This window comes from Neopsephotus bourkii, unplaced genomic scaffold (assembly GCF_033783945.1).
Source record: "Neopsephotus bourkii isolate Nb327-2 ecotype Australia unplaced genomic scaffold, CSIRO-AGI_Nbou_v1 NB_951, whole genome shotgun sequence".
In the NCBI taxonomy this organism is placed as follows: Eukaryota; Metazoa; Chordata; class Aves; order Psittaciformes; family Psittacidae; genus Neopsephotus; species Neopsephotus bourkii.
In genome coordinates, this window is record NW_026901445.1 from 89,289 (window position 1) to 101,791 (window position 12,503).

At 52.3% G+C, this 12,503-nt stretch overlaps 1 protein-coding gene across 3 annotated transcripts in view; it reads left to right on the plus strand.

Moving 5' to 3' along the window:
- The first annotated feature begins 260 nt into the window (after window positions 1-260).
- The window catches only part of SLC4A3 (solute carrier family 4 member 3), a 33,694-nt gene continuing 21,451 nt past the window's right edge, over window positions 261-12,503 (plus strand). Inside the window, exons 1-7 of one of the 3 annotated variants that reach the window (XM_061358637.1) lie at window positions 264-280; window positions 3,920-4,017; window positions 4,617-4,757; window positions 5,980-6,136; window positions 9,643-9,977; window positions 10,432-10,574; window positions 11,146-11,357. In XM_061358637.1, coding sequence (XP_061214621.1) covers window positions 4,704-4,757; window positions 5,980-6,136; window positions 9,643-9,977; window positions 10,432-10,574; window positions 11,146-11,357 — 901 coding nt within the window. In that variant the 5' untranslated portion in view covers window positions 264-280; window positions 3,920-4,017; window positions 4,617-4,703. The other 2 variants (XM_061358638.1, XM_061358640.1) reach the window with 2 other exon arrangements.

The window sequence follows — 12,503 nt, forward strand, 5'->3', positions numbered from 1 at the left end:
CGTCCTTCGGCCCCCGCCCCGCCGCCGCAGCAGCCCCGCGCTGCCGGGGAAGCGCCCCGCCCCGCCGCCCCGCCACCGCTCCGGTAAGCGGGGGCGGCCTGGGACGGGCGGCACGAAGCGGAGCCGCGGACTCACGCCGCGCCCAGCGCAAGGCCGGCGGGAGGCCGGGGCCGCAGCGCCGCCCGCCGCCGGCACGGAACGGCACGTGTCGGGTGGAGCGCGGTGGCGGAGCCGAGGCGCGGCGCGGCGGCGGGCGGCTCTTCTTCTCTGGCGGTGCGAGGTACGGGCCGGGAGGGGGCTAGCGCGGGCGCTTGCCTCGCCGCCCCCCCGGCTGCAGCAGCCCACGGGCCCCGAGGACACGCGTGGGGAGCGCCGCTGCCCCGCTGAGCCCGGGCAGCCCGCGGGTGCGGTGGGCGCAGGACGCTCGGGCGCTGCGTGGTGCATGGCATGGTGCAGCGTGGTCTGTGGCATGGTGCATGGTGCATGGCATGACATGCAGCACAGTCCCGGGCACGGCGCGGTGTCCAGTGTTGGATGGTGCACAGCATGGTGCCTGGTGTGCTGTGATCCTGTACACCACACCGTACGGGTTGCATGACACGGCTTGGCACGGCACCGTACACGGTGCAGTGCATCCCCAATGCCTGCCTACATCCCTGTGCTCCCCAGCTGTACGTGTGTCTTGTCTGTTAGAGCTGTCCATACATCCAGTGGAGGGGTGTCTCTTTGTCACTGTCTGGTGCTGGTGCTCCGTTTTGGAGTGGGTTTTGCTCTCATGTGTTTGTGTGGCTGTGCGAGCTTGTCCCATCTGGTACCTCTGTGAAGGGCCTCTGAAGTCAGGGAACAGAGCAGGTGCTTTAACAGTGGATGGCTGTGGTGGATTACCCAGGGTAGTTCAACAGGGTATAGGATTCACTGAAATATTTAAGCTTTATAAAATATTTATGTATTATCAGTTTCAGCATAGGATTGTGGCAGAGATCCACAGGTTAAATCCTTCATGCCTGAAAACTTAATATGTTTACTGTCTTGTATGTCATCTTTTCATCCTGTGAGAGTCCCCCCCTTCCTGCTGTGGCAGGGGAGAAGTAGAGGCTGTGCAGCTCGCTCCTGTTAGTCAGCTTTTGAGGCTGTGACTGTCACAGCAGCATCCAAATGCTTCGTTGTACGCAGCAGCACCCCTCCCGCTCCTCTCCTCCGTGGACAGGCTCATCAGTATGTCTTCCTGGGCCTCTAATCCTTCTCTTTTTTGAGCTCTTCTCATCTGTGTCTGTCAACCAGAGTCTCTTCTGCTCCTCTATCCCCAGGCCAGCTTTGCCCCTATGGCTTTTTCTTAACATCCACTCCTTGTCTAGACGCTCCACAGTTAAATTATTCTCAGCCTAATGGCCAGGGGATTAGGGAAGAGCTGAGGAGATGAGTATGGGGGCCTGATGATGTCCCCATGCAGCCCCTTGCCCCTGAGCTGGGGCAGCCTGTTGTAGCCCTCCCGGCTCATTCTTACAGCAAAGGGGCAGCATGAACTGCTCACCTCTGCCCCTCAAAGACACACCAGATGAGTTTTTTTCAGCAAAGCAGGAAAGCCTCTGCACTAGCACTGTGAAGCAGCCTTCGGGGGTTGGGGGAAGCAACATGTGGGAGACGCCATAGCTGCCAGTGTGGCAGGGGCATGCCTGCTCGCTTTCTTCCAGTGTCCAGATGGCCTATGAGGTATGGTGATTTAGGTGAACCAGTTGTGTTTACTGATATGCTTGCAGAGAGAGTGGGGAGGTGTGAGTGCTCACAGGTTGGCAGGCTGTGGATTTTTCTGGCCTCCGTCTGAATCTGGCCTGCTGGCATGATGCTTCTATTACTGAAAATTACTTCTAGCGGGAATGCTGAATCATGTACTCCCAATAACCAGGAGATACAGTGCGATGAAGATATAATTCATTCAGTTTTCTTTACTGTTTTTTTTTCTTCTTTTCGCTTTTGTCTTGTGTGCTTCTCATGGCAGCCCAGGCAGTGCTGCCAGCAGACTGGGCGCTCCAGCATGATGCTCCGTAATAGAATTCTCCCTGGTCCTCATTTTAAGTTTCTCTTAAATTTTATCCTGTTTCTAAGTGTTATTGTGCAGGGCTGCCTGAAATAAAAAAAATAATAAAAAAATCTTTAGCTGCATTTAACACCCTTGAGATCTTTCCAGACTGCTGGCTTGTCCCCTCCCCATCTTAGTCATCCCATATTGCGCTAGACAAATTTAGCTCCTAACCTTTCCTTATAAATCAATCCCTCTGGCCTACTGGCAATTTTTTGTTGTTTTTCTCCAAACTCCGTCTGTTGAAAGTATTAGAAAAGCCAGGCCAAATGCGATTACGGACCCATTCAGCCTTTCTCCCAGAGGTTGCACGGAGTAAGGGGCAAGTGGCCTCTAGTGGCCAGCCGTCGACTAACGCACCGAAAGGGAGCATCAGTGCTCCCAGGCCACTGGCTCGCCCTTCTCGAGAAGGCAGCAGGGCGATAGGGTTAGCATCAGAGAATGTGACTCCCACCCTTGCCCCTCTCTCAGCCCAAAGCACAGCCCCCTTCAGCAGCTCTGCCCCAAGCCCTGCCGGCTTGGGGTGCCCATGCTTGGTGTCCTGCTTTCACATGGTGATGAGCAGGGGATTGATGGAAACCCTATGGGCGTGTCACATTCCCTATGAAATTTCAAAGCAAGTCCCAAGAGCTCTCTTACTTTACTGCTAGTACAACTGTCTTGCTTTTAGCTGTTCAGCAGTGTCATTAGTGCCGTATCGTCAGCATAATTCAGAATACGTAGTTTAGGTGGGTAAAGAAAGAGTAAGTGCTGGATTTTCCCTTCCTTTTAACTTTGTTTAAGCAGTCCAGGTGTAGTTTTAAACTCAGTGTAACATCTTGAAAAGCTGGAATCAGCAGAGTTCATTGCTTCCAGCAGATCTTCCAGTCCTGGGTTTCCTCCTGCCTGGAGCATGAATGCCTCTGTGAACTTCTGCCTAGCTCGAGACAAACCTGAGCTTGACCTGAAACAAAGCACATTGTTTCACAAGTTTGCTGATAGTTTTCAGTTTCCTTTGGAGGCCCCACAAGGCACATTAGGGGCACAGAGGTGGAGCTGAGCGTTAGCACTTTTTTTGTTAAATGAGCTTTACCGTTTTGCTAGTTTTTAGTGATTCTGCCACTACAGGAGCTGCTGTCCAAAGCCCTATTGTCATTTTGTTCCCTGAAGTAGTAGTGCTTGCAACATGTTTTTGCGGGAAGTCTGTAGCTGTGGATGCTAAGTTCCTTACAAATAGCCGATCCTCTCTTTACCAGTCGTGATGCCTTGTCCCTGCATCTATTTTAGTGTTTCGGTGGCCTGTCTTGAGCAGTGGCCCACACTAGGTACTTCAGATGAGACAGTAAGAAACTCCTCAGCAGGTTACTGGGATATAACCTGTAATTCTTCTCCAAAGCTTTCATAGCTGGAGAATGGCTTGTTCTGAAGGATGGGTTTAACTTCTCCTAATTTTCTTTGTCATAGATATGACAGCTTGTTACCCAGAGAGATGGCCAAGCTGTTCTCTGACTGCAGTTTTTCCTCCTCGGTGACATCATTGAAAAAATGTTCTCTTGCCAGTTTTGAGTTCATTTATATTCTACCCTTGTATTTTTAACAAATGTCCCTTTTCTTGTGCTGTGAGATGACTGCTTATACCTATGTCCACAACATTGTGCAACTATCTGAGTTTAGATGAGTTTTTGGAGGTCTGTTTCTTCCCAGTGCCAGTCTCTGTGCTGTCTCCAATTCTTCCTGGGGTGCAGCCCATGTTGAGCTCAGCCTGTATCGTTGCTGTAGGTGATACGACTACAAATGTTTCTGTATTAGTCTCCATCCCACTCCTTGTCAACTGTGGCACCTCACTGTGTTCTTCACTTGGAGTTTCATATTGAGCAGAGTGTTCCCTTGGGCTCCCCGTGGGGTCTTCTGCGTCCCTCAGCCAAGCTGGTGCAGACAGGGCACAGATCTGCAGTCTGAAGGTTGGCCTCTTTCCCTGTAATGTATTGTTTTGTGTTTGGTGTTTGAATGATGAGCTGTTTGTCCTTGTGCAATCTCTCTGCCCTCACGGATCAATCTGAGATTCCTTCTGGCGTTTTGGGATCTGCCCAATTAAAACTAGGTGGCACAGGACCACTCTGCTGCCTGCTCCCAGCATGCTCTCCCAGCACCTGATCTTGCCAACTTTATCCTTCCCTGATGGCCAGTCAAACCCTGGCTTTGCACAGATGTGCTGGTGGAGAGATGGCTGAGCAGGAAGCCTTTCCTCTTGCTCAGCCATGCAGGAGCTCTGTGTAGCCCCCGTCTCAGTTGGGCCTGCACCATCCATGCAGCAGGTCACTCAGGGCAGGACATAGTTCTGCCTGCCCTTGAACTGTTAGAGCTGCTGCACAAAACAGCGTGGGCTGGGCCATTCTTGCTCCCTCACTGCAATGTACCATGGGACAGACCTGTCCTAGTGATGCTGGAGAGGTTCCCCAAGGGCTGGTGAGGTGACCTCTCTGGGTTAGGAGCCAGGGGGGTTGAGGGCAGTGGCCAGCTGTCTCCCACGACATTCCCTTGTCCTGCCCTCTCTCCACAGGTTATGCCACTCTCCAGGTTTGCTGGGTGCCTGCCGGTGAAAGAGAAGGGTTGATATTTTGCCCAGGCTTTTAGGTCCTGAACCAAAATGGCAGCTGGAGAGTCCCCTCCCGTAGGAGATGTCTTCATCGACCTGCAGCAGGTGAGGTGGGAATCAAGCAGCAGAGTGGCCATCTCTTCCCTGGGGCCATGCTCCTGCCAGGCTGAGTGCGGGACCCATGTCCCGGTGGCCTTCTGCAGTAGGAGACACAGCTTCTGTGCACAGAGTTCAGGTCCGCACAAAGGTACGCCAAGGCTGCCCATAAGCCTACATCCACTTTGCATGCAGACAGCAAGCTGTGGTCCAGAAAGGGCCAGAGGTTGCTCTGTGGGGTCCCTGTGCCTGCACACGCCATTGGGTGGGGTAGGCAAGCAGCAGGAGGAGCTGGACAGCTTGCAATTAGACTCTTCCCATGCTAAGGTGAGAGGAGAAGAAGTCTCAGCTGCAGATACAAAGCCACTTGCGGGGCACAGCTGGGGTATGCAAGGAGTCACAACTTGGCTAAAGCCACCTTGCTCCCTCTTTCCACCCAGCACAGATTTGTCACAGTTGGGCTTCGTCCTGTTTCCATGGAAACACGGGAGTCCACAACTGCTCCACACTGGCATTTCAGCTATATTGATGGAAAATTTTACCAGCTGCAGTTGCTCGTGAGATTTAAAAGACAGGGGTCATTTGGCGATATTCTCCTTGGAGCATCTCCACCAGCAAAAGGCAGAGAAGTGCCCGTAGCCTGAAACAAGAGGAAAACAGGCAGGAAGGCCTGAAGAGAGCACACCAAGGAGAACAGGGGAGGTCCTAGGAATGTAGAGAAATGGTGGGAAGGCACATGGTGGTTACTGACCCAAGGGCAGCTCACCAGAGCAGGGATGCTGTTTTCCAGGGAGGAATATGGAAGAGGTCTAATACAGGGAGGGATGGCAGACTGGGCAAAGGGAAGGCCAGAAGGCAGTAGTCAGATGTGAGGAAAGAGAAACCCCAGCTAAACAAAAGCTGAGGAAAGAGAAACCCCAGCTAAACAAAAGCTATGCATCTCCTTCAGTAGGAAAGACAGGCACTGACATTGTCCTTTGGTACCTGCCACTCAGGGGAGGTGTGGAGAACCAGTAAGGTATCTCTGCAGAGTGCGGCTTGGAGCGTTGCTGATCTGTTCTGGCTCTTGGTTTTAAGCAGAGCTGTGCCTCTAAGGGATAAACTTTGTCTCAGCCCTGTTGTATGGAGCCTATTGCTCCTCAGCAAGCCCAGCACCGTTTGCAGGGCAGGAGGATCCAGAGGGCTGTAGGGGTCTCAAGTGTTTGATTCTTGTCTGGCGATTTCTGTGCAGGGCAGAGATCGCGCAGAGAAGGCCTTTCCTGGTGCCGAGGACGATGAGGACTTGGATAAGACTTTGTCAATCGAGAGATTTGGGGACCTGATAAGCAAGTCAGCATCAAGCAATCTGGAGAAGCAGAGACGCAGCTACAGTGAGAAAGATTTTGAATGTATGTAGGTTTGAACCATTGTGCTTCCACCCTCGCCACCAACCCTTGCTCAGCCCCACGTGCTCTGCAGCCTCATGCTGGCATCCTGCAGATCCTGTTAGCCTGCTATTCATTTCCTCCCTTCAGAGTGTTCCCAAAGTGCTATGTACACCTAGTTTAGCACCTGTGTCTGTGGGCATTTCCCAGTCTGTTCCCTGTTCACCTCTCCTTACAGGTGTAGCTACTGCGCAGGCCATACAGCAGCATAGCTTAGCCCGTGGTATTCACTGACCTGGCATTGGGGATCTTTGCAGCCACTTCCCCCACGTTGAAATTTACAGTTTGAAACTATTTTTCTTCCATATGGCTTCAAAGAAACATCCAAATATGGCCAGAAGCCAGGCTGTCCTCCCCATTCTGAAAGCAGATGGCTCCAGTCAGAGATGCCTGTGTATTTCTAAATAGCAACCATGAAACCATCAGGTTTATCTGCTCAAAGGACTGCAAAATAAAAATGGGGTGTGAATTTGAAATGCTGTAGCTACCTTACCTGAACTCCTCTGTTCAACATGTTTATTCCTCTAACTTCCCTTCCATGATGAAGGCAACCAGTCTGCCCAAACTCATTTTGGCTATAAAATGAGAGTGTACCCACAAGAGTGGCTATAAGCTATTGCCTGATGTAGGTGGGTCACATTAGTTTGTAGTAACAGCAGCGAAGGGCAGGAAGAGGAGGCCCCAGTGCAGCAGCCTGCTTGTGTTGCAGACAAGTAGTGCTGGTTGGGAGAGTTTCCCACTCTTGCTCTCCACAGAGTTATACTGCTTATTTTCCAGCTTATCTTTGATGGGGTACAGCATCAGGAACATTATGTTCCAAACACATCACCAGGCTATATTCTGCTTGGCTCCTCATTCTCAATGGCTGTTGTAAAAGTTTGCTGGTAAAAGTTACTGTAGTGCACCCCAGCTGCTACTTCCTGCTTGTGTCATTTCTCTATAGAGGGTCCATTCAAATAACGCTTTCCACCTGAGCACACAGTCACTCATGCACATGGCTGCAAGGTGCTAATAGCTTTGCTGTGGAATGAATACCTGTCCTGTGCCTGTAGGATGTACCTGCTCGTCAGCTCTGCCTGTATGCACAGGTGTGTGGGTTGGCTTGAGCGTGCATGGCAGAAGCTTGTTTGAAAATTTGACTAGAGGTTTGTACTGTTTGGGATTTTTTTCTTCTAAATGGAAGAGTCCTTCTTCTTTTGTCAGAGCCAAGCTTGTTTTCCTCTGAGCTCTTGATGTACCCCTGTTATGTTATTATGTCAATCTGGTTATCAGAAGTTTTGTGTAGTTCTTATTCATAAAGCTGGAAGATCTGGTTGGGTTATTGGAATTTGAAAGATAACATACAACCCCATGGAGGTGAATGCTCTCTGGGTTTAGAAATACTTCCTGCCCTATTCAAAGCCAGGAATTCCTAATATACAGGATCTTTCTTCTGAGCTCACTATCCAAATTACTTTTTCATACCTCTTGTATCAAATTCACTGAGAAGTGTAGTCAGACATCTGGAACGCTGATTTGGCCATAACTTTCCTTACAGGCAGGCAATGCAGGGAAGGAGGGCAGGGGCTGGACACACAGGAGTTGCAGGAGGACAGGGAGGAAGAAGAGGAAGGCATGAAGCCTTTTGTGTTTGGGAGGGATATATTTTTCCCACCTTGAGGTCAACTCTGTGGAGATGTGATCAGTTGACACGAGGAAGCCTGAGTGCAGGGGTGAAGACCAGTGTTCCCCTCTTCTGTGCCAGATCAGACACTTGCCATCATTGCCTTTCCCTGCAGCCCAATGCTTTGGTTTCCTTCTGATCCCATAATTAAATGTTTCTGTCTCAGGCTGATGTGAACAAGCCAGAAAAGAAAGATGGGCTGTCCTCACCAGCAGCTTTGTGCTGTAGAAGGAGCAATGCAAGTACAGCTGGGGCCTTCCTTGCTGCTTCTTACATTAGAAATTCATGCCTGACCTATCTGTGGCATGAAAAGCAGTGCTACCCGAGTGCGGCAGTGGGACACAAAGGTCCTTCTGCCAAAACTTGAAAACGAATAGGGTGCATCTAGTTAAGTCAAAGTAAAGAACACTTTGGAAGAAAAAGTGTTTATAAAGAGCCCAACCTCTTTCCAATTTGCAGATGTTTAACCATTCCCAATATCCTTTAATCTCACCATAAGCCTCTCCTGCTGAACCAGGGATGTGTGTGAAATATCCCTGTTGTTCCCAAGGGGGGAAGCAAGGGAGAAAAAATTTGAGAAACCAAAGGAAAGGAAATATGACAGCAGAACAATGAACCTGCCTGGCTCTCCCAGGGAGAAGGTTACAGCTTCCATTGAAAATGCCCTTTGAAGGTAGTTTTCACTATAAACAGATTCTGCTGCCATGTCACAGGAAAGCGGGGAAGGAACCAAGTCAAAACAGACTGGAAACAATTCCTCAGGAAGAGCTGCTGAGCAACACCCCTTTGCCAAGTAGCTGATGCCCCCCGTGTTTTCAGCTGCTCTGGGTTCAGGCCCAGTATCTGCATCCTGCAGAGCGGGACTTTGTGCCTGCAGGTAGACCTGGCAGAAATGGCTTTCCTCTCTCTCCCTCTCTCTCTCCATCTCTCTCTCTCACAGGGAGATACTGAGCTTACGCTGTTCTCTGCCTGGTGCCTTATCATTGGTTTTGAGCACAGGCTCAGAGATGCCATTAATTTCTTCTCACTCTGTAATTCCCACGACACTCAGGTCAAATCTGGATGAATTTCTCTTTGTAGATTCGTTTAAAGAAAAATCTTCCTGCCCTGTTTTTTACCCTGGTTCTTAAAAGACAGCCTCTTAATTGAACCTGCATTTCAGAGCCTGGTAGACAGAAGCCCACATGGTACCTGAGAGTGGACTTAGGTTGCGTCTGCACTAAAAGGTTTGGTCTGTGGTTCCTGTGGGTATGCAGGAGGGACATGCTGTCAAAATCTGAGGGATAAATGAAGTGCATCGATTTAACTCAAAAAACACTATGCAGGAAAGAAATTATAGAATCATTTAGGTTGGAAAAGATGTTTAAGATCATTGAGTCCAACCATAAATCTAACACTAAGACCAACTCTAAGCCATGTCTCTAGAATGTATGTAAAGGGTCTAAATCATGCTTGTTTGCGAATGTAAGAAACATGTTTGGGAAGGGCATGGTGCCTGTGGCAGGTCACCATAGCTCTGCATAGCCATGCAAATGGCTTTTGGCAACACTGGGAGAGGGGTCCTGCTTTCCCCAGGGCAGTAGAGCTGTGCTGGGGTGTTTTGGCACTGCACAAGAGCTGCCTCCCCAGGCACCCCAGGCTGGTCATAGCCTGCTGCATCACTGGAAGAGCTTTGCTGTCCCTGCGGGCTGGTGGCTCTCCTTGCCCTTCCTGGCCCTTGATCTCCAGACCATGCTGTTTCCTGGAGGGGCGCCTGGCAGGTTCCTCCCAGCCTCTTCCTGCCCCTGACTCTCTTTTTCTCTCTCAGTCCACCGCCAAACCTCGCACCACATCCATCATCCCCTTTCCACTCACCTCCCTTCTGCCCTCAAGTTCCAAAAGAGGCCCCCCCACACCAGCAGGAGGAAAAAAAGGAGGAGAAAAAAAAAGAAAACCTCAGTACCCCCCTCAGAAGTCACCCCCACCATCCAGGAAGAGGACGAGGAGGGGGGAGAAGAGGAGGAAGAAGAGGAAGAAGAAGAAGAGGAAGAAGGAGAATCTGAGGCAGAAGAGGCCCAGGAGAAAGAGATCTCTGCAGAGTCTGAGGGTGAAGCTCGTGGGAAGGACACATCCCCTAAGCTGGAGCCCTCAAGCAAACCAAAGGCAAGGCTAGGGCATCCCTATCTGGATGGGGCTCAGAGGTGGGGGAGGTGGAGAGAGGGCTGATGTCTTGAGAGTGCCAGGGCACATGGTCAGAGAGTGTGCTGCTCAGGGGGAAGAGGCTGTAGCTGCGCAATATTGTGAGAAGAGTGGTTTTGTCCCTGCCTAGCAGAGATGAGGACAGTGGCAGAAGAGCCATTGCTTGGGATGGATGCTGGGGAGGTTGTGCATCACCATTTTGGGGGTGTAAGATAGATGGGAAAAGGTCAGTGTGTCTGTTCTGAGGGTGTATAGGATATGGGAGGGCTCAACATGGCCAGTCCCATGGTATGGGGCAAGTGGGAGAAGTCAGTGTGGCCCATTCTGGAAGGTGGGGACATGGGGAGGATCTGTGTGCCGGGGACTGGGGTGAAGGCTGCCTGCCCAGGCTCTTGCTGTCAGGACGTTGTCTCTGCAGTTCACCATTGGCAGTGATGAGGAGGAGTCTGTCAGCGCTGTGTCCCCCGCGCAGTTCCATGTAGAGGAGGAGTGTGGCATCCTGTCCCCTGTGCCGTGCTTCACTGACCTGCTGCAGGACAAAGGCCCTGCCTCCCTCCACAGGTAGGTGAGCGGTGCTGAGCCCCCTACCACTCTCCTTGGGTCAGGGTCACTCCACAGACCCTGTCCCTGAGGGTAGTGGCTGTGCCCAGCCTGAAGTTGCCTGCAGAGCCAGAGGGGACATTGGGCCCTGAGGGAGAGCAGCTGTGAACAACGTGGTTGCTCTTCAGTGGTCAGTCACTCCCTGTTGCTCCTCCTACCTCCTTGGGTCTGTGGGATTCTCATGGTGTGGATTTGGAGGCACTGGGCTGCACACCCACAGTACTCTTCCTTTCAGCTAACTTGAGATATTGTGCTGACTGCAGGCTGGGAAGCCTCAGGGCTTGGCCAGGTTGGGAAACCGTTAGGCATTGGCTCAGAGATGGGTCCCCATTACTGACCACAAGCTGATCCCACTCCGTGAGGGAGGAGAGGAGGAGCAGAAGGGGCAACCTTTAGGTTTTGGGATAGGTGACTTCTGGCTCCTTCTCAGTGACTTGCTAGTCAGAGCTGAGCAGAGACCTTAGCACCTGAGGGGCTATTGCCCATCCTCATTCACCCTGTTTGCTACCATCAGTCTCTTTGGTTCCTACAGCCTTCCAGGGCCTCGGGAACGCTTGTCTCGCGGGTGGGAGAAGCGCAAGCCCTGGGGCCAGGTGGCAAGTGGACAACGGGTTACCTATGACTTGAAGGAGAGGATGTGCATTGGCAGCATGACCACGCTGGAGAGCGCCGCATACCAGCGCGTCCCCACGGATGAGGCTGAGGCCCAGATGCTGGCATCTGCTGACTTGGATGGCATGAAAAGTGAGGATTTGCAGCGCTACTTACGTTAAAAGTGCATGTGCCCTTTGTTTCTCCCTACTTTGCCCTCTTCCCTAGTAGCTCCAGGCATGGTCTTCAACTTGCTGTAGGAGCTGTTCCTCAATTCCCTGTCTCCCAGCCTCTGTTTCTGCAGCCCTGGCTCCTGTCTGTCAGCTTTGTAACAGCCACAGTGCCCCACGCACCTCTGCTCACACCCATCCCAGAAATGCTTGTTCCTCCACCCACCCCACTGCCCTCTCTGGTTCAGGGCTCCCTGCATTTCTCCAGGACCCAGCTCTCTCCTGTCCTGACACACTTTCCCTGCTATCAGCCCTCTGTGTGACACGCTAGCTCTGGCATCGCAGAAAACCTGAGGTGAGGAGCTCCCCCTCTGCTCTGCTCTCCTGGAGGAGAGGCAGCTGCCCCCACTGGAACGCCTCGGAGGGGGACTGCCCCTGTGCACGGCGTGAGGGCAGACAGGAGAGACGTCATGGAAATGCACGCTCTGGGCCCCAGGACATGGAGAATTCAATAGGTTGCTCTGCAGGCTGGAGAGGGAGGGAGACACCAGAGGGGAGCGAGGGAGAGAAGCGGTGCTGCACGCGCAGCCTGGCTGTCCCTGGACCACAGGGGCAGCGTCCCTGGGCATCTGGCAAGAGACCCTGCGGCACAGCGAGGACCCTGCTCCTGAGGAACTGGTGGGGCAGACCCCACAGAGGCACGCCTGGGTGGAGCCAGCTTTCCTGGGACCTCCTCAGTCCCCAGGGGCTGCTGCAGCCGGTACCTTCATGCCCTGTGAGGAAGGAAGCAAGGCACTGGGGCTGGCCCCAGGGCTGCGGTGAAGTCTCTCTGGGGGCAGTTTTTGCTTTCGGCGCATCAGCCTGGCTACCCCAGCCCCTCCTCTGAAGGCAAGTGGCTCATGGCACCTGACCCCTGACCTTCACAAGGACAAAATGACAACCCTTCGAGAGAGAGAGGAGGCAGCGAAGGAATCGGAAGGGGGCAGCAGCCCGGAGGTAGCAGGAAGCACCCATATTCGGAACTCGCTTGGCTATGAAGACTTGGGTGAATTTGCCTTCAATTTTGAAGACTATGATTTATGGGAGGCCATCAGAAATCATCTGGGCTACCCAGGCGGGGAGCCCACCT